The following is a 20,800-nucleotide window of genomic DNA, read 5'->3' on the forward strand; positions in this document are numbered from 1 at the left end:
CTGTGCCTGCTTAGTACCTGGAGGTGTCAGCGAGCTGTGAACTGAGTGACAACCCAGGCAGGGAGTTTACACTTGGCAAAGGAATAAAGTGATGCTTAATGAGGGGTGTGAGGCAGGAGGAAATAATCCAGGGTGATTAGCTCATCCTATTGCTTGCACTAACCAAGCCGCTAGTGAAAGGAGCTCTGTAGCGGGATGTGTCAGAGGGCAGGCGGATGCTCACCCTGACAGGGAGCAGGGCAGGGTGGGATCCACGGAAGAACTCCACCATCACTGCACCTAACTTATAAGCACCTAAAAAATCCAGGGAAAACACCCTGCTCCATAAAGCCGATTTTGGCTCCTCAGCTCCCTATGCAATGAAGGGGAGAGAGAGAGGCCAAGGCGGGAGATCCACAAAAGCCAGCCTACTAGGCGGGGGATTGCGTAAACTAGCCAGCGGGAGGTGCTGCTGAGGGGTGTGTCCTAAGCCCCGACCCATCTCTCACAAAAGTGGGTGCCACCTCCTACCTCATTACTTTCACACACACACCCAACGGTTAGAGCAACGCTCACCTGAGGTGTGGGAGACCCAAGTTCAAGTCCCACCTCTCTGCCAGAGCAGGGAGACCGGGTCCCACCTCTCAGAGGATTTCTGATGTGGGCTCCCTCCTGTGGACGCTGTTCCACTGTGGGTCCATAATAAAAGATGGGTTGAAGTGGGGAGGTGGGGATCCTGCTTCCCAGGTGGGAGCTGTAAGCACTGGGGTTATGTCTACATTGCTGATTTTTTCTGGCAGAAGATATGCAAAACATGCTCTCATTTGCATATCTTCTGCCCATCCTTCTTGCCGGAGAGGTTTTGCTGCTAAAAAGCCCCATGCAGACAGGGCCATTGGTCAGAAAAAAAAAAAACCTTTTTCACAAGATCCCTTATTCTTCAAAAAATGAGGTTTACTGTCCTCCCCATTGAGCTACAGAGTTATCCCCCCCCCCCCTCTTTGACTGAATGACAGCTCTGCAGTAAGTAAATACAGACCTTGGGCCAGAGAGTGGAAATGGCTCTTTAGTTCAGTGGGGAGGGTAGTAGTGCTCAATGGTTAGTCTCCCAGCTCAGGCTCTGCAGGTTCCAAAGGAGGGGAAACACCTCTCTTCCCTACCTTCCAGATCACGCTGGGGCTTAGATGGGAGATAGACACCTGGCTGTCGAGAGGGTTCTGCAGAAACACAGGCACCTAGGGATAGAGTCAGGGACTTTACCTTCCCCTGAAAAAACTTAGGCATTGAGTAATTCCAGACACCTACAGGATTTAGGGGTGGGATTGTGGATTGTAGTGGAACCAATCCCAGGACTAAGGTATCTAAGTACTTCTATGATCCCACTTTAAGTGATTCCCACATTACTAAGGCCAGGTCTACACAGGGGCACAATCGACCTAAGTTATGCAACTCAAGCTATGTGAATATAGCGTAGCTGAAGACGACGTATCTTAGTTCAAATTACTGTGGTGTCCCCACTGTGGGGGATTGACTGGAGAAACTCCCCCATCAACTCCCCTTACTCCTCACAACCCAGTGGAGTACCAGAGTTGATGGGAGCACAATCAGCAGTCGATTTAGTGGATCCTTACTAGATCCGCTAAATCAAACCCCGGGAGATTGATCTCTGCAACATGAATTTCCGGATAAGTGTAGACAAAGCTTGAGATGCGAATACAGATGAATTACTCCACTGAAAATTGTACCTGATTAATTAGTTTGAATTAAAAAGGGAAAAAAATCACACAAGCAGCTTTCATTAAGAATTTCAGACCTCATCCACTGCTGAGGTAATCCAATGCACCTTCACTGAAGTCAGTGGAACTACACCACTTTACACTAGCTGAGGATTTGGCTCCAACAATGGTGTCTCCTCTGAGCACGCTTGCTTGTGCGACTGTGGCTTTGCTCGTGCCCATTTTACAATTCTCTTGTTTGTAAAGCTTTTTATCCACTTGTGGCTAAAACTGCCACAGAAACCCAGACAAAGGGGTCGGTAGAAAAATCAGCAGCATTTATACCAGACATCCCAGTTATTACCAACAGAAGAATATGCACGCTCAACGGAACAGCTGCTTAAGGAGGTCCAGTTTTCCTATAACGTTATGGTACGAGGCTCTGTGGTCGGTTTCTATTCAGAATGACCAAAAAGAGAAGGCCCTCTGCTGGCAAAACAAGGTCATCAGATTTTCATGATGCAGTGAGCTTAGCTCACTACTGTGCTTTGCTGACACAGTCTGAAGAAGAGCGGTGAAAGCAATAAGCAATTTGCCTTGCCCTTTGCAAGTTATGCCTGTGGAAGTGCAGCATCCCTTCGACTTGATTACGATTTGAACCTCGCCTCTGTAAATGGTTATTTCTCTCAGGTTCACCGAGGTTCTGCTGAGAACATTTCTTTCCCCATGTTTGGGAAAGGAGGGGGGAAACGGGATGGTTAATACCAGGGGGGCTGATAAATTCACTGTGCACTGTTTTCACAGGGGTTTTATTTTCGTTGGGATTTGCACAACTTCTCTTTTCATTTCAGGACACTCCTAATAGGCAGACTCAGTTCAATGTTTAATATAAAATCATGGTGCAGAGACTGTAGCAGACTTCAGTATGCAAAAGAGAGGTGTACAATAGTTCTCTTTTGTAAATAATTGCCTATCAATCAGTGGCTGGTATGTAAATGGAACAACTCTGTCCAAGCTGTAGGATCCTTCCTGCTTCACCAATAATGGGCTTATTATTTAATTTTATTTAATTTCCATCTCTCTTCAACCGTTCTTCCCCTGCCTGGCCTCTTACCCACATCTTCCCTCTAGCCCTACATGCAAACTACTCATACTCTGAAGCCACGTGGTGGTATGCCTCACCAGCAGGTATCACTGCAACCTTGCAAAATCCTGATCAGAGATTAAAGAGGTGGGGGGAGGGAATCAATTTGATCAGCCAAAAAACAACATACATACAAAATGCATGCAATATTAGGCCTTGCTTGCACCATTGTAACTAGGGATGTAAAAAGTCGGTTAAAACGGTAACCATGTAACTGCTGAAAATCTTAGCGGTTACACAGTTATAAGCATTGCAGGCTCTGCAGTACAAAGATTATACAGCTTTATACTGCAGAGCCTGCAGCAAAGCTTTCCCGGGAGCCGGGCTGGCAGGGACTGCTGGCTCCACTCCCAGGGAAGTGGCTCCCAACTGTAACCGATAACATTAACCGATAAGCATCAGTTTATCGGTTAACCGGTTAATCTCTAATACCTCTAATTGTAACCCTGTTGATGTCAATGGCATGACTTCTGATTTGCATTAGTGCAAATGAGGAACAGGAGCAAAGCCAGTGTTATTGATGAGCCATAGACAAGACAGAGGATTTAAATAGAGCACTTTCTATTCCTATGTGCTAACTCCAGAAGTCCCTACTCGGTGTTCATTCACTCATGCCTCTGGCAAAACTCCCACTAACATCACAAAGGGTTTCATCCATGTTAAAAACCAAGGGCTAGATTGTAACACCAACTCAGGTGGGTAAAATCGCACCTGCCATGATTAAGGATATTGCAATCTAGCCCCAAATTAGGACATTTTATTAATAATGTCGATTGAAGCTAGTTGTAAGGGCCAACCCCTGCAGCTCTTTATGTGGGAATTCTTTCCTAAAAGAGCTTTCAGGATTAGCCCCTAAACTTTGTTATTGGCCTTTTTATTCATTGCTGTGTTTTTGTGACGAGGCTCTATATGAATATCTATTTAGTTTTAAAGAGAAACTACTATGATCGAAGCAGATGTGTTGAAAATAATCTATGGGTTTTTTTAATCTTTGTATTTATATATAGATGATCAAAAACAAAAGTCAGTGGTCCTACTTTTTAATCTGAAATGTAATGGTAGACACAAAGTCCAAAGGCTACACACACCTAATGAAACACACACATTTTCTAACTGCTGTGGATGGGTGCGCGTGTTTATGGATTCTCTAGTGTCAGAGTGTAAATTAACTATTAGAATGTAAGATATATATTTAAAAAGGAGATTTGTACAGTGCATTTATCCAGCACTTTCACGGGCTCCCTGTGAGCCAGAAAGAATAAAACACAGCTTATATCTATACTGTATATCTCTATATGTACAGGCACATATCAGGGAATGTAAGAATTGAAATCTACATGCTTTGGAATAATATGTTTAATGTTGACATGTAAAGCTTCACAGCTAGATTGGAAATGGACGCATAGCAATAATACTTTGTTGTTAAATGGATGTCTTGTATATACATGTGCTGGGAACTTCCTATATACAGCCTCACAGTCATGTGACAATCCATTCCCTTTTCAACTGTAGTTTTTTGTTCTGGAACTGTATAGCGGCCTAAAAGGTTTGGCTTTGTTTGTCAATTTTTAATTCCTAATGCTCTCTGCCAATGAGATATTTCATACCCTAGGATACACCGGCTGAACTGTAACCTAGTAGCTGAGTTGGGCAGAGAGAGGGGGTAGTTACATTGCTTGCTCATATTGTCCCAAAACACGTCTGGAAGCCAGCCATACTGACTGAACCAAAATACAGATGGTTCCTTCGATCACTGATTCACTGAAAACATCTCGGTTCTTTGCATAGGCAAGTTGAGAGGGAAATTTTCCTCACTGGTATCAATATTTAAAAAGCCATATTCTCTGAACTGGTCAAGTGATACCGCTAGATTTGCATAAGCCCAGTGCATTTGGTAGATCTATTGTAAGTGCTGCTGGTTTCTAACAGTCCCCTCTCCCATCCAGTTTAAAAGTGTGATTGTAAGTCTGCATACTCAGAATAGTGACTCTGAAAAGGACTGTGCGAGGTCACTCAGTGACACAGATCAACAGTGAAATCCTCACTCCATTAAGTTAGGCTACTGACCCCGATGGATTCCGGGTTTCACCCTCCCCTCCAATCTGCTCGCTTTACCAGAGTCATGCCCCGGCATGCACAGAGTCTAGGGCCAGAAAAACCAAGCTGTGCTCCTTCTGCCTCTCATGACAGCTGCAGCCCAGACTGCAACTTGTGGGAGACAGAAAAGAACTCAGAGGACTTGCCCATAGCTGCACTGGTGCTAGAGGGCTAATCGGAATAAAAACATGTTCAGAGTGAGGAGCTATGCCCTCAGCACACAGGAAATGGTAATAAAGTGCCCTTTTGCTCACCTGCTTGTTCTGAGGATGGACCGGTATCACTCTAGGTTGATCTACTTCAGTAGCCCTGGAAGAAAGTCCACAACCAGCAACAACTTCCTTTATGATTTTGGGGCCAGCACTGCTAAAATAAAGGGCGGGAGGGGGGGCGGCAATGTTGTCCAGAAAGGGGTATGGCTAGCGTATGAGCTTGTTCAACATCCCCCATCCACAAGGCCCCAAAGAAGTTCCAGCCACTGGGGGTATGTCTAGACTACATGGCTCCATCGACGGAGACATGTTGATGAGTTAACTACACATAGGAAAATGAAGCGGCGATTTAAATAATCGCCACTTCATTTACATCAAACTGGCTGCCACGCTGTGCCAATCAGCTGTTTGGCGGCACAGTGAGGCAGTCTGGACACGCCGCGGTTGACAAGGGAAGCCTTTGTCAACCGCTCCGGTAAACTTCATTTTACGAGGCATAACGGAGTCGACAAAGGCTTCCCTTGTCGACTGCAGCGTGTCCAGACTGCCCCGCTGTGCCGGCAAACAGCTGATCGGCACAGTGCAATGGCCAGTTTGATGTAAATGAAGCGGCGATTATTTAAATCGCCGCTTCATTTTCCTATGTCTAGTAAACTCATCTACATGGCTCCGTCGACGGAGCCGTGTAGTCTAGACATAACCCCAGTGGCAGGGTAAAAGTAGAGCTGGCCTGAATCCCCATATGGCAGAGAGTTTAGCTGACATGAACGGAAATCAAGTGTCAGCAACTAGTTATGCTCAAGGTTTCTTCTTCTATAGACTACTAGTGTACAGCACCCATAAGTATTAAAGCGCCACCCTTCTGACAACAAAAATTATGACGTCATCCCAGGGGTGGAGGTGGGGGATCAAAGCCCAAGTTTCATGAAGTTATGTGGAGAAGCCAAAACTGAAGTCCAAGGGCGTCAGTGCCAGGCAGGGGCCTATAACCTAAACCCCACCACCCTGGGCTGAAGCCCTCATGCTTCAAGTTCAGCCCGGATCCCAGCAAGTCTAAGCCAGCCCTGGCAACCCCGCTAAACGGGCTCACGGCCCACTTTGGGGTCTTGACTCTCAGTCTTAGAACCACTGGCTTATTAGAAATGTGCATAGGGTTGCCAGGGGTCCGGTATTGACCCCGACAGTCCGGTATTTTTGCCTCCCGTCTGGTAAAAAATTCAGAAAATACCAGACACCTAAAATGTCGGGTACTTTCTGATTTTTTCCCGGCCAGAAGGTGAAAATCCTGGGTACTTACCTGGTTCCGCTGTCTGGACGGCTGCTGGCCAAAAAACCTCAAAGGCTTTTCTTAAAGGGGCCACGCTGGTTTTTTTTTTTTTTTTTTTTTAACTTTTTTAGCTTAATAACTCTCAGGTCCTTCTTTTTTTTTTTTTTTTTTGCTCAACTACTTTGGTCTCCCCCTTTTTTTTCTCAACAGAATTTTTTCCCCAGTGATTTGGAGGGGGGAAGGGGGTATTTTTCAGTATTTTTGGTTAAACCATCTGGCAACCCTAGAAATGGCTCACGTTAAAAATGAAGCCAAATGATGGTGCAGCAGGTGTGCATGGCATACATGTATCTTTGAGGTTTTGGGAGAGCCAAAGAGAGTTACTAGAGAAAACCAAAATGTGATGCAGCATCTGTTTTGCTATCGTGTCCTGGTTGGCAGAGGAGGCACAAAGACCCTGAGGGCTTTGCCCAAGGTGGTTCAGCGATGCAATCATATCAGAAACCAGGAGGACTCTCCTGACTCAGAATCCTGTTATTGACAACCCTAGACTGTGCTTCTTATTTGAGCCAGAGCAGGCTATGCCAACAAACCTCACTATAATAACGACGCTGTCTCCTTAGTGCATGTCTGTTCTTGCATTGCCATGAACCCTGCTTGCCAAGTCCCACGGGGAGGAAGGCAGGGAGGATGTCCTTAGATTCACAGGTTGCTTCACTAACGCTGGATAACATCTAGATAATATTGGCATATTGCGATTTCACTTTCACGGGTGGGACCCAGGCTGGGTAATCGAGAGGAGTCCCAGACATGCTTTTTCCTACGCACTTACATCAGAAAGTACCTGTATTTCTAAAGGTCCATTGAAGATCTCATAGACCTCCTGTACTGTATAAAAGCATGAAGATAAAAGCACCGCTTTGCTGCACTAGTCAGAACCTGCCCTTTTCAACCTTTGCTCCCAATTGCCAAGTTTGTTCTTTTGTTCCCTCTCTGCATGAGCTGCCTTTTTGGCTGACACTGGCAAGACACTAACTGCAAAGAGCATCCCAGAGCTCTGCTATGCTGCCTGGAGACATGCCACCAAAGCAGAGGCGGGTACCCCGCACCAATCCATACAAGCCTCGGCCCCCAGAACCACATTCCTAGTGGGAAGGGGTAACCAAACTCAGAAGCAGACACAGAAAAAAAATCAATCATGACATTTCCCTGGAGCTTTAGGAGACACAAATCACTTGATCGAATACGTCCAACCTTAATCCACTCCTGAGAAATGTTTGGGATGCCCAACTTCCAAGCGGTCACCTAGAAGAAAAGCGAAATCTACATCCAAATGCACTTTGAACATTCACAACACCAAGGGGTGTAGCTGAAGGCTTCTCCTCTTCTTTTCTTTATTACATGTAATGGATACAATATTTTTTTAAAAAAATGCACTTTCCTTTTATTACTATCACAATGATAACCAAACCAAAGCAGCATTGAGCCATGGATCTTGGGGCATAAGGATCTTGTGGAAAAAGGGGTTTTTGAGCAAAAAGAAAACGTCCACACTGCTTGTTTTTGCGCAAAAACCTTAGTGCAAAAACAGATTGGCAGACAATATGCAAATGAGATCACGACTCATACAAATAAGTCCCTCATTAGCATATTTTTTGCTGAGAAAACTCGTAGTGTAGACGTAGCCTCAAGTGTTCCCATTGAAGTCAAGACTGAAGGTAATGGAGCTACTTGCATGAGGAAAGGCTAATTGCAGCAGATTGTCAGTGGGTGCAAGTGGGCATTTATTGAAATCACACTCTGGGTGAGAGGTCCTGCGCCAAAATTGCATAGTCAAGTGAGCAGCTTATGTGGCTTGCTATGGGAAGCCATTACAGCGGGACAGAAGCCAGAGGTTTGCTATTCTGTATAAAAGCTCAGTTTATTACAGGACAGTCACACTTACAGCAAAGAGGGGTATGACGATATTGCTGTTCACTGTGCTTTACAAGATGTATTCTCTTCATACCCACAATCCCCGATAGGAACTTGTACCGTAGATGTCACTGTAATATGCCTTTTTCTTAATAAAGGACTCAAATCTGCATGGGTTAGCCTTTTCCTTCTACAGGCCTGCCCATGCGGGAAAGAAACTCAGGGGCACCTGCCCTGAAATGAAATAGCAGCATAAATGCGGCAGAAAAGCTCTTGCAGAGGAAGCGAGGGATCTGTGTGCCTCAACTGCTTTTAAGGACAGCAGAGTGAGGACACATCCTGTGAGGTGCCCGCCACCTGTCACTTTGATGAGAGTCAGGGACTGAGTGGGGGAGCCCCAGAGATGAAGCACGAATCTCTACAACTTGATCTGAAGGGCCAACTCCCTTTATCCGGCACCGGCAATGGATTTAGAACACCTACAGACCAGGAAATGAGCAAGTCCAGTCACAGTGGGTTACACTGGACTTTTACATTCTGTGTGCCCCAGGAGGGATCCCATTGCCTTTAAAAATGTAAGCATGCTTGAACCGTGCAGGGGAGACAATGTAACCAGTTTCCGGCCAACCGCTGCTCCAATCCTGCAATAGTCTGCCTCTTCCGATGACTCAGCCTTTCAGCCAGGTCTCCTTTAGTTACCTCTTCTGGGATAAACCAAGTCCAATGCACCAGCAGTCAGGCAACCTCCCTCCAGAACTTCCACCCAAATTTAGATTTTGGGGGCCTTCAAGTCCTTATCTCTGCAGTCTTCATGCTGACATCCTAGGTGAGCTGGTAGGGGAACCCCCTTCCCCAGATTCCCGCCCAGCGACTCTGTATGAAGTAGATTAGGTCTGTTTGTTTTGTATCCTTGGGCTGCTTCCTACTGTGGCCCACAGCTTGGCCTTTCCCGCAGCCTCTGCCCAGGCAGACTGTTCTACAGAGCCCAAAAAAGGAGACCCAAACTAGTTACGGAGAACGAAAGGTCCCACTCCAGGCCCAATCACTATCCAAGCCTCTATTCACAGCCCTACTAAGGGCTTTTCCTCCTTCCGCTCCTCCCTCAAGGCTTTACACAATGAACAGGTGAGGCTGTTTGGGCCCACCGCCTTGCTGGTCAGTATGCAGTCAATATACCCCTAGCCATTCTGAGTTCCAGTTCTCATACTGACTTCTTGGGAGAGGGGAATCAGGCTTGCACCCTGAGCACAGACAGTGGCCACACCTTGGGCGTGCCAGTCTCCTTCTCTAATATGACAAATGCAGGGCTTTGAGACGTGTTGTTCCTACTGCAGGAAGGCTAGATTGTTTTGTCTTTGGTGTGCACATGCTGCCTGGTTTTGGATGGCAGTAATCTGGATGAAGTAGGAAGTGTTGCTGTGCTACCCATCAACATCAAGCAAATTGCCCAACATACTATGTTTAACTTATATTATCATTCCTGCATTTATTATCTGTATTATCAGCGCCTACGAGCTGTCATAAATCATGATCATTATTTGTAGTACCTTAGCATCTAGGAGCCCCAGTCATGAACTAAGGCCTCTCAGTGCCGGGTGCTGTAAAAACACAGAAGAAACAAACAGTCCCTGCCCCAAAGATCTTACAATCCAAGTACTGGTGTGCACTGAAAAAATCCTTCCCTTCTCTTGTCCGCAACTCACTTCAGGCCACATGCTTGATTAGACTCTTTCATAAAGATCGACACTCTGAATTGCAATGGTATTACTAAAGGTGTTCACACTCCATTGATTTAGTTAAAGCATGTTCGTGTGTGGCCACTGACATTGGTTTAAACTTGGTTGACACGGATGTACCTTATATCTTGGGGACAACACACTGTTAGAACAACCGAAATAATGTCTATGTGTAGACAAGCATAAAGCTGAGGACTTTTTGTGGGGTAGAATTTGCAAGAAGCAGTGGACGCCATGATAGTTTGCTGGGAGTACCTACTTTCAGCCCAGATTCTGTCACCCTTCATGTTGAAAAATACCTTACTTCCTGAGCGGCCCTACTGAAGGAAATGGGGCTATTATTCATGAAGTCACGGTGCTACTAACTCGGAGAGAAGGGATCAAAATCTAGCTCTTTTGTAATAAACGCTCAGAAAAAGAGATAGGCTGCTATTAAAAATAATATAGATATAAATATAGAGATTAATGATTGATAATGAACATCTCCCAAGACACAAACAGAAATGAAATCTTTGCAGTTCAACCCAGCTCCTCCAAAAAAGCCTGACTACAAAGATGACCTTGTAGCATATGGGATGAAGGTCAGCAAACAGGCTGTTTCAGACCAAGGGAGCTGGCAAATTCCAGAGTCAAATGACCTTTACTGAGAATAACCTGGCCCTAGTCATTCTAACCTATACACTGTGGTCTCACAAATTAAGCATATATAGCTTTGCATATAATAAAATATGTACTGAATAATGTCATATAGCATTACATGTACCAGGGGATAATTTTGGCTCCTATTGAAATTCAAAACATTTTTGCTGTTGACTTCCATGGATCGATCCTATATATTTTATATACTTAGATCAAAGTTTTTGAAGTTGGATACCTAAAAAGTTAGATACCTAAATCCACATGTAGGCATCTTGGCCTGATTTTCAGAAGTCAGAAGGTGCTCAGCACATTGCGAAACCAGGCCACATTGTTTGGCCACCTAAGTAACGATTTGGCTACCTCACGTTTGAAAACATTGGGCCTATGTAATCTGGGATTCGTTTCTGATGTCCAGCCCCCGTGTTAATCTCTCTAAACAACACACCACCACTTGATATTATAGCCAGCAGTGAATCATGGCGACACTTAAATTAGCACAAACTATCCCCTTTGACCATCTATTTACTGTTGTTTATGGCTCTGACAAATAATTACCTTTCAGGCTGAAATAGTCCATGAATGAGCTCCGAGCGGCGGAGCCAGACCAATTATTAGATTCGATAGATAGATAGATATCAAGTATCAGAGGGGTAGCCGTGTTAGTCTGCATCTGCATCTGACGAAGTGGGTCTTTGCCCACGAAAGCTTATGCTCCAACACTTCAGTCAGTCTATAAGGTGCCACAGGACTCCTCGTCGCTTTTGATAGATAGATATCCTGGTAGCTAGCTGAAACACACTGGACCTTGGGCTACAGATAGAAGAACAGACAGACAGGTGTTGCCCCTGTGTGTCAGCTGCTCACCTCAAACTACCTACACTGATTTAGCTGGGCAGGCGCCTGGCCCTTTAAGGCGTTTCGGAAGGCGGGGAGGTTTGTCCCTGCCGCGGCGCCGTAGTCGGCAGCGTGTCAGAGGTCGGGGTGGCCGAGGTGAGTGCGCACCACGTGGGGCTGTGACTGGCTCTGTCCTTCCAGCGGCAGCGGCAGGGCACGGAGTCCGGGACAGGCAGCGGCGGGGCCGGCCATGGTCATTAAAGCTGACGAGATGTCGCCGCCGGCGGTGCCCACCGCGGCCCAGGGCGAGGAGCAGGGGCCGGGGCCGCGGAGCAGCAAGCGGCAGCCGCCGCCGGAGGACGAGCCGCGCTGCGGGAGCGCTGGTGAGAGCGGGGGGGGCGCCCCTTAGCCCCCCCCCCATCCGCGCGGGGGGGGGGGCTCTGTGAAGGGGGAGCCCCCCTGTTTAGACAGCTCCCCGCGGGGGTGGGGGGGCTGCATGGGGGAGCCCCCTGCTTAGACAGCTCCCCGCGGGGGTGGGGGGCTGCATGGGGGAGCCCCCCTGCTTAGACAGCTCCCCGCGCGGGGGGGCTCTGCGAAGGGGGAGCCCCCCTCTCAGACAGCTCCCCGCGGGGGTGGGGGCTGCGCGAGGGGGGAGCCTCCCCCTTTCGGACAGCTCCCCGCGGGGGAGGGGAGGCTGCATGGGGGAGCCCCCCTGCTTAGACAGCTTCCCGCGAGGTTGGGGGGGGCTGCATGGGGAGACTCCCCCCCTCTGACAGCTCCCCGCGGGGGTAGGGGGCTGCGCGAAGGGGGGAGCCCCCCTCTGAGACGGCTCCCCGCGGGAGGTGGGGGTTGTATAAGGAGGGAACCCCTGGCAGTGGGCGGGGAAGAGGAGAGTTGCGCAAGCCGGGAGGTAGCTACTCCCCTCCCCCCTTAGCAGGGGAGGGCTTCCCCCATGCCTTCCCTCTCCCAGCCTGTAGTGGTGGAAGGGGGCTGGATGCTGAGGAACAACCTCAGGATTGGAGTGGGGCCGGGGAGGGGTGTGACCCATAATGCGGAGGGAGGTTCTGCCTCGTGCACACTCCTCTGAGGTACCAAAGAACTCAGCGAATTTGGGGACTCTCCCATGCAGCCATCTTCTAGTATGTGAAGTGGGAGAGGAGATTCCTGACTGTGCAGCCAAGGAAGCGCCAGAGAGCTCTCCTCTGAGCTATGTACAGCCCCATGTATTGGGGAGTGGGGGAGATTGTTAGGGAGGAGACTACCCAAGAAGGGGGACCCACTGTACTGTTGGAGGAGGGGCTGCTTAATGGGGATCTCTGCTGTGCTGAGGGCTGATTTCCTGGGGTTACCCAGGAGGATGCACTGTGGCCCCCTATGCTGGGTGAGGACCTTCTCTCTCTGTTGTAAATGTTCTGTCTTATTGCATTGAGAGCTGCTGACAGCAGGAACACCTGTTTTGGGTGCATTGCTTCTCTAACCCATGTTGTACAGAGAGGATCACCTAGTCCCTAATGTTAGAAATACTTTCTGGTGGGGCCAGGACTGCACAGTGGGGACCCCCATCTGTTGTGGTTTGAAAGTTTCCTGTACTGAGGTGTTTTCCGAGGGGGGGGGGGACAGCTGTAAAAGGGGGGGGGGGGGATTTGCTAGGGAGCATTTCTTCCCCTTCCCCCATTGCTATGTTTATCCTATTTGGTGAAGTTGTCTCTTTTCTCTGGGAGATAATGGTCGCCAAGAAGGCAGGACAGCTTTCAAAAGAGGGAGAAAACTCTTGATAAAGAGGTTAAAAGCTCTTCCAATCCTTTATCTACCAACCCCAGCTGGGTTAAAGACAAAATCTTCAGTGCTTTATTTACTGTCAGTGTTTAAAGGAAGATCCTGGGACAAATGGTGAGATTATGCACATGGGAGCTATGAAGAAAATTGGGAGAGAGGTACTTTTTAAAAAAAGCCTTACCGTTTTTTTTTTATTTAGCTGCTCTGTGATGTATATCATTCCAATATAATAGTACTGAAATTTTTAATTTTGGCTGATTCTTTACATGAGAAATTCGGGTCCAGCCTGGACTTGATCATGAATGCTGATCTATCCAAGGCAGACTAAAAGCTTGGCAATTAATAGTAGCTCCAATCCCTTTCCCTCTTAAGCTTTCATTTTAATACCTACTTAGTTTTAATTACCAACTTTTGAATAAAGGAAAACTCTCCGCTAGATTCAAAACCATGGTCCCATTAAAACCCACAATAAACATCTCCCCAGGACTTCCCAGAGGTTTTCCCACAGCACCAGGGAAGCATAGGATTTGCACTGGAGACTCCTACAGGAAAAAGAAGCAAAAGTCTTTGACAAAGCAGACCTGAAAGATTTTAGTAAAAAAGCCAAAAATTAAATTCTAAAAGCCAAAATGGTTACCACACACTTCATGCTATATCGGGTAACCCAGTTTGTCCCAAAGAAGAGGGTTAGTGGTGGCTGGGAAAGACAGGGGGAAAGAGCGATTGGAAGCAAAGGGCTTCTGCTTCTTACCGGTCCTGATTATTTTATTGCTGCTGCCGCCTCCTTTGATTTTTTTTTTCAGTTGCAGGGAGGGGTTTTGCTTGCTTAGTTTAAATTCTTTAACCTTCACCCTTCTTGTTTTTCCCGCTGCTCCCCTTCCCCCATGGACGAATTCTCGTTGCGTGGTCGGAGCAGGTCTCATCCAATTCAATTAGCATCGCTTACTGTTTAATTCCCCACCCCTCAAAAAAAAAAAAACCCCACAAACTGGGGGATCTCTCTCCATCTGCATAGACGTGGAATAAGGGATCGCGAACTGCTCCCGAGGGGGGCTGTGAATGGCCCGAACGCGTCAGCGCACCGGGGTTCTGGTAGGGCTTGGAGGGGCGCTGGGGTTAGAAGAGGGGTTCTGGCGGGGGGGATCGGTCGGGTGGGCGGAGGAGTCAGGGATGCGGCGGGAAGGAGGAGGCCGGGGGTGTGGGGAGTGGAGGAGGTGGGTGGGAAGGGCTGGAACTCAGCATCGGGGTGCAGCGGCGGGGAGCAGCCCAGGGGTCTCCCGGGCTGGAGCCGGGGCGGGCTGGGCCAGCGCATGGTCCTGCTGCTTTCTCTCCGAACGCCAATGAAGGTCACCTTCACTGGAACGCACCACTGTGCCGCCGCTCGAGGGGGGAGAAGATGTGCACTCGCTGGTGTGCCCCCCCCTTACTCCTTTGGGGCGGGGTCACTCAGCAAATACCCTCTCCGCAGAAACAAAATACAGGACTATGGAGCAACATTCCTCTTTCCCCTCCTCCCCCTTTTTGTCTTGCACGTTGGTCTGCTCCAGGCCTGGGAAGGAAAGAGTCGGGAGCAGGGATTCGCAGCGGGGGGAGGGAAGGGGAAAGAGGCGGAGACTACTGTGGAGTGCTCGGGACAGCGGCGGGAAGGGACCCTGTTCCCCCTCCTCCCTCGCGCGCACGTGGTAGCGCCCGATGCCGCACTTGAGACAATGTAGCGACCGGGCTGCGGGATTTAAAGAGGCGGCAGCTGGGAGCTTAGCGCCGCGGGGTATCCCTGGGAGAAGCTGGTGTCAGGCCTGCCAGAGCCCTGAGTGGTGGGGCTCGGGTTTAGCCCTGGGCCCCAGCAAGTCTGAGCCACCCCTGGAGACCAATGTTCCCTCTAAGTTGTTTTTTTTTTCCATCCATGTGCAGAATAAATGTTATATGCACCAAGACAAGTGCAGATGTGCACCACCAATAGGAAAAAACCTGAGCCTGTGGATGTTCTGCTAATCAGCTGGGCGGCATTTGAATCTCGGCTGTGTGGCGGCCAAGTGCACACCATACAGGGAAAACTCCTGCTGGCCCCATTAAAATGGGGTTGAAACCCTCACTGAGGTCCCAACCCACAGTTTGAGAACTAATGGTCTAGACTGTAAGTTCTCTGTACAAACACTTAATAATAGCCTAGCACAGTAGGGCCCTTGTTTGACTTGCTAGTATAATACAATTCATGATTCCTGTGCTGTCTCTGCTAGCCTACTTGTGATAGCCAGACCAGTGCTCAAGTGTCACTCCTTTTTATGATCCTGTGATATTGCAAATACAGATTTCATCTTCATTTTTTTTTTTCAATTTCTTAACAACCTTATGGTGATTTTAACATCATTATATCAAGTATATCAAGCCTGGGATTGTTGCAGCATACAGAAATAGTGAGTGGACTGCAGTTCTATGTGAAATACATGTGTGTCCTGTGGTGGCTTGTATGGAAGGAGAAGGCTACTTGAAAAGTCTGCTATTGCATATCTTCCCATTAATATTAGTTTAAGCTACAGTGCAAAGATTTACCATGATCATAGATTGTTATAGACTTTGTTGCTGGTAATTGTATTCTTAAGGGGGTTCAATTTCTGATCTTCCCAGAACCTGCTCACATACATTAAGTAGGAAGCCATGTTATGTATATAATTTCTTACCTAGTGAAACTGCATTACAAGTACTGAATGCCTGGCAATGTGGCTTCAATTTTGTCTTTGTATAAAATACTCAGATTAAATTGATGTATATTTTTTGGCGAATTCCGGATGTCCTCCCTTGGGCAGACTCCCACTGTTCTAAGGAGGGTTTGAGTAAATTTTAGAAGCTTAGTCCTATATTAGATACAGTCTGAAAAATCTTTCTTGAGGGTCATCATCGGGCTGAGTCTTAACAGTACTAAGCAACTGTGGTGCCTTTTGGAATCCAGCTGTGTTCTCTTTCTATGCTTGTCTGTCTTGAGTTTTGTGCTCATGGAAAAAGTGCCTGACTGGCAATTCTAAGACTGAATTTTATCCACAGAGTAGGTGTTGTGCTAGCAGCATGAGCAGCCCAAACACCCCCACTTGCTGCATCATCAGTGTGCTGCCTCCTGACTGGGAAGGGAAACTTCCAGGTGTGAAAGTGTTATTCAGTCCCTCCTATCTGTTGAAATGCCCACATAGTGCCAGTTGTGTTAATGGTTGGTGGGGTGGCTTGTCCAAAGGGATTTGTTCTGAAGCCACTAAACTCACTTCAGATATGTTGTATATAAACATGCAAATTGCATTTCATTGGTGCTAATGTTTCTGGATATTAATCTCTCGCTGTTAATAAACTAGCCTAACATCATTGTAGGAAACTAAAGCATTGTTCAGAGAGATCAGAAAATATTCAAGAAGGGTCATTAATCTCAAAAATTGTAGGAGAATTCAAAACAATATGTAGAATAATCCCGCCTTCCCTTTAAAAAAAAAAAGAGGTTTTGAATGAACAGAGCAGTTAAGCATGTCATGGTCATCCGGTAACATAAAATTCCTTCATACTGAAAGGAATGGCTAATGGCCATGCTTAACTTGTAATGAAAGAGGTTTTGGCACTCGGGCAATTTGGTGCCAGGGCTCAAGCAATTCTTTTTTACTTTCATAACTGACATGGCAAGCCCAGAGGGAGCTATGAATTTGCAAACATTGAAATACCAGGGCTTAGTCCTGGCACAGATGAAGCATTGGGTAAGGGGGACAGGGAGCCATTTGCCTATAGGCCTCTAATTGAAATCCATTTCATGTTGATAGTGACCAAAAGTTACCATCTGATCAGGTTGCTCAATGACAGTATGATTTGAGTCCATTTCTTGATAGTAAGATGTTAAAATCACTATCCTCTATTGCCAGCCTTACAGAGGAGCTACACCATAGGAATAATGTTCCCTAATATTTTCCATCCATGCGAGGATGAAGATCAAAAACTTATTCCGCACGTGTGCGAATGTTCACCACTAATAGAAACAAAAAACCTGGGTGTGGGTGCTCTGATAATCAGCTGGGCAGCATTTGAATTTCTCCTGAGCAGCTACACAAGCACACAGCGTACAGGGAACACTGCAGAAGGCCAGGTCTACACTGGGGGAAGAAAGTTGAAAACTAAGATACTCAACTGCACATTAATAGCATAGCTGGAGTTGATGTACCTTAGCTTGATTTACCTCAGCATCCCCTCTGCGGCAGGTTGACGTGAGAAACTCTCCCATTGACGTCTCTTTCTCCTTGCAACCCCATGGAGTACTGGGATCAACGGGAGCACCATCAGCAGTTAATGTAGTGGGTCTTTACTAGACCTGCTAAATCAACCCCCAGAGGTTCAGTCTCAGTTGTATCAATCTCTGGGTAAATATAGAGCAGGCCTAAGAATGCTGGGAAGTTTGTAATACTGCATCTGGGAAGTTTGTAATACTGCTGTTCCAAAAACTAGAGCAGTGGTTCACAAACTTTTTGGCCCAAGGCCCACCTGGCTCAGTCCAAACCTTTCCATGGACCGCCAGTTGCTAATGGAAACTTACCGTTAATTACATGCGAGCCATTTTGCTTGTGCTGCGCCTAGGGAGAACGGTTTAATTTAACCAGTAAGTAAGGAAATATTAATTTAAATTATTAAACAGATTAAGTGCTTTAACTTTCCCATGTTAGCTTATCAAACTCCATTCTAAATAAAGTAAAATATTAATTTATGTCCAACACAAAAGGTTCCCATGTTTTCTTTATTTATGGCAGGATGGGGGAAAACTTTTTTGGGGTGGAGGCTACTTACCTAGAGGAAAATCAGTTGGGGACCACACATGTGAGGGAGGAAAAACACTCCAAAACCTCCCAGCCCTCACTGATTTGGCCCTGTGGCCTCCAACTGAGACACTGTGGTTCAAGACTTCCCATGGGCCAGATTTACTCTTCTGAGGTTCCAGGATTAGTGGATTTTGTGGACCCCATAGGCTCTGGGGTTGAGACAGAAATGAGGGTTTCAGTGTGTGGAACAGGGCTGTCAGTGAGAGGAGTGGGAGGTGGGCTGCAAGAGGGGGTGAGGGTGCAAGGTCTGGATGGGAGGTAGGGTGCAGGAGTAGGCTGGGAGTAGTGTGTCTGGCCAGGGGGAAGGGTGCAGGAGCGGGCTGGAGGTAGGAGCAGGCTGGGGGTGCAAGGTCTCAGCAGGGTGTGGGCGTGAGGGTGCTAGGAAGGGGGGGTCTGGGCATAAGGGTGTGGAGGGGCACTTGCCTTCGCACCCTACCCTTCTCCCTGGCACAGCCTCCTGCTGCTCCCTTTGGCTGTCTTTTGGACAATGGGAGCAGTGGTGAAAGTCTCCAGGCAGCGTGTCTGAATGCTGCTGTTCTCCCAGCCAAAGGAGGGAGAGGGGAGCACTTCTTCCCTGCGAGTTGGATTGCGGAGGCTGGGGGAGCTGAGTTCGAGCCATGGACCACCTGGAAGGCATCTGCAGACCACTAGTGGTCTTTAGACCACAGTTGAGAACCTCTGAACTAGAGGGCTTTACCTTTACGGCTCTCAGCAGGGCACCTTTGACAAGCCCTAAAGACAACTTAAAACCATGCATCTTAGAAAACTTGAATCTTAATTTGATAGGTGGTCAGATTTCTACTTAAAAAAAAAAAGCGTTTAGCAGTGGCTCTATTAAACCTGAATGTTGATGCCAAACTCAGCCTCTTCCCTGATGATCTTAAAAAGAAAAAAAAATACCCAAGAGGAAGATGAGAGCCATACACATACATCCAAGTGCACCTATACTTGATCTGATTGACACCCTTAAAAATTGTTTAGTAATAAGCTGTTAGGACTTTTGCCTAAGCCAAAGTCCGTCTGTTTTAGGTGACTGAGTGGACTGGAAGTAATTCAAGGATGCAGGAATGTCATGTCAAGCACATTTTTTTCCTTCAGGCTTTTTTTTTTTTCAAATGGACGACACGTTTGCAGTTCCACTAACTTAGTTAAAAATTACAGTGCATAATCTTGTGCTTGAGGGCATTAACTGATTGCTGGCTGGTGGTGGGAAGAAAAAATAATTCCTCTCCAGGTTACAGCAGTGTATGATTGGCCAGGCACATTGTGGAGGAGGACTTCCTCTTTGTTCATCAGGTGTAGGCAAGAGGTAAATAAAGCATGCTTTCTAGTCTACAAGCAGTTTACCTATACACTATTAATGAATCCTTCCAGCATCCCCTGTGAGGTAAGGAGAGGAAACTGGGAAGTTAAATGACTTGTGCACAACCACAGAAGGAGTGTTCCTGAGCTAGCAATAAAATGTTAGTGTTCTGGCTCTCCTTTGTGTGCTCAGGTGAGAGAGATCAACCTTCAGTTCCAATCTGACAATTTCTGTGCATTGCTCATGTTACACTAGTAATTGAAACGTTACTTTGTTTTCAAGAGTTCTGCCAATATTGCTTAGAAGCTCTATGTAATTTTGTAGCTGCTGAACTGAGTTGGCATTTTCTCTTACCCCTCATGCTTTTTTTTTTTTTCCCAGCAAGGACAATGATAGGACAGTTAACTCTTTGGTTTAGTCAAGACTGTGATAATACATTTCCTGGATTACTAGCATTCTTACTGCTCTCCCTGCTTCAGATCTGAGCTTGTCTCTGGTGCACATTTAATTAGTCCAGTCAGTACACAGGAATGCTGTTCACCCTACTTCTTCTAGCGCCTCTGAGTTTCCTCTCCTTGCTTTTGGAGGTACAGCCCTCCCAGTTCAGTCACATGTTCCAGGTATGTCTTGTCCTGCCATTGATTTGAACAGTCATTGTGGGAAAGCTGCCATTGATAGGCAAGTGCAGTCATACAGCAGTAATGAGGTCAAGAGAGAGATTAAAAAGCAATCAGTCTGTCACTTGACATTGGAAGTTTTTTAAAGCAAATGCCCCAAAAGAGGCTGATCTTTAGATTGTAGAGCATTGCTTCTGTCTTAGGCTGTCTGCGACTGACTGACTGTCTGTTGGGAAGGTATTCTCACATGGCAGCTTTGGAGGCACCATTTACTTTCTTGTCACTTGTTTTATTGGTCAATCTGGGTAGTCTAAGTTATTTCAAGGCCTGAAGTTCCTGTATTGTTCATGTTTGGAAAGTAACAATCAGTGGTGAGTGTAGGATTTGGCTGGCGCACACCCAATAAAATGACTTCAGTCTCTCAACATCTAAGTCCATGACTGGCTTTGTTTATGGCAGCAAATCAGCTTTCCATCACCACTGTCTCTACAGGCTTGTACACTGACATTAGTGTGGGATGTGTCTCTCCATAGAGAGAGACCTTAAGACAGTCTCTAAACAAGGAAACCTTCTAAAATAATCCTCACTGTTGAATCCAGAACTAGCGGTACCCCAGGTGGAAATTGTTTGCTAAAATCTTCTCTTGACACAAGGCCCTAAAAACTCACTCCTTTTGAGACTTAAAAAGGGAAAGGGAAGCAATAGAAGCTTGTGGGTGTGTAGGGAGGGTCT

General features: G+C 46.9%; 1 protein-coding gene across 3 annotated transcripts in view; it reads left to right on the forward strand.

The window, feature by feature from the left end:
* The first annotated feature begins 11,705 nt into the window (after nucleotides 1–11,705).
* The window catches only part of CLUH (CLUH binding protein of NUMT mRNA), a 66,331-nt gene continuing 57,236 nt past the window's right edge, over nucleotides 11,706–20,800 (forward strand). Inside the window, exon 1 of one of the 3 annotated variants that reach the window (XM_075904868.2) lies at nucleotides 11,706–11,920. In XM_075904868.2, the coding sequence (XP_075760983.2) occupies nucleotides 11,788–11,920 (133 nt within the window). In that variant the 5' untranslated portion in view covers nucleotides 11,706–11,787. Of the gene's footprint in view, nucleotides 11,921–12,896; nucleotides 12,919–13,611; nucleotides 14,406–20,800 lie in introns of those variants that run through there. The other 2 variants (XM_025179296.3, XM_025179297.3) reach the window with 2 other exon arrangements.

This window comes from Pelodiscus sinensis, chromosome 21 (assembly GCF_052426305.1).
Source record: "Pelodiscus sinensis isolate ZL-2025 chromosome 21, ASM5242630v1, whole genome shotgun sequence".
Taxonomy (NCBI): Eukaryota; Metazoa; Chordata; order Testudines; family Trionychidae; genus Pelodiscus; species Pelodiscus sinensis.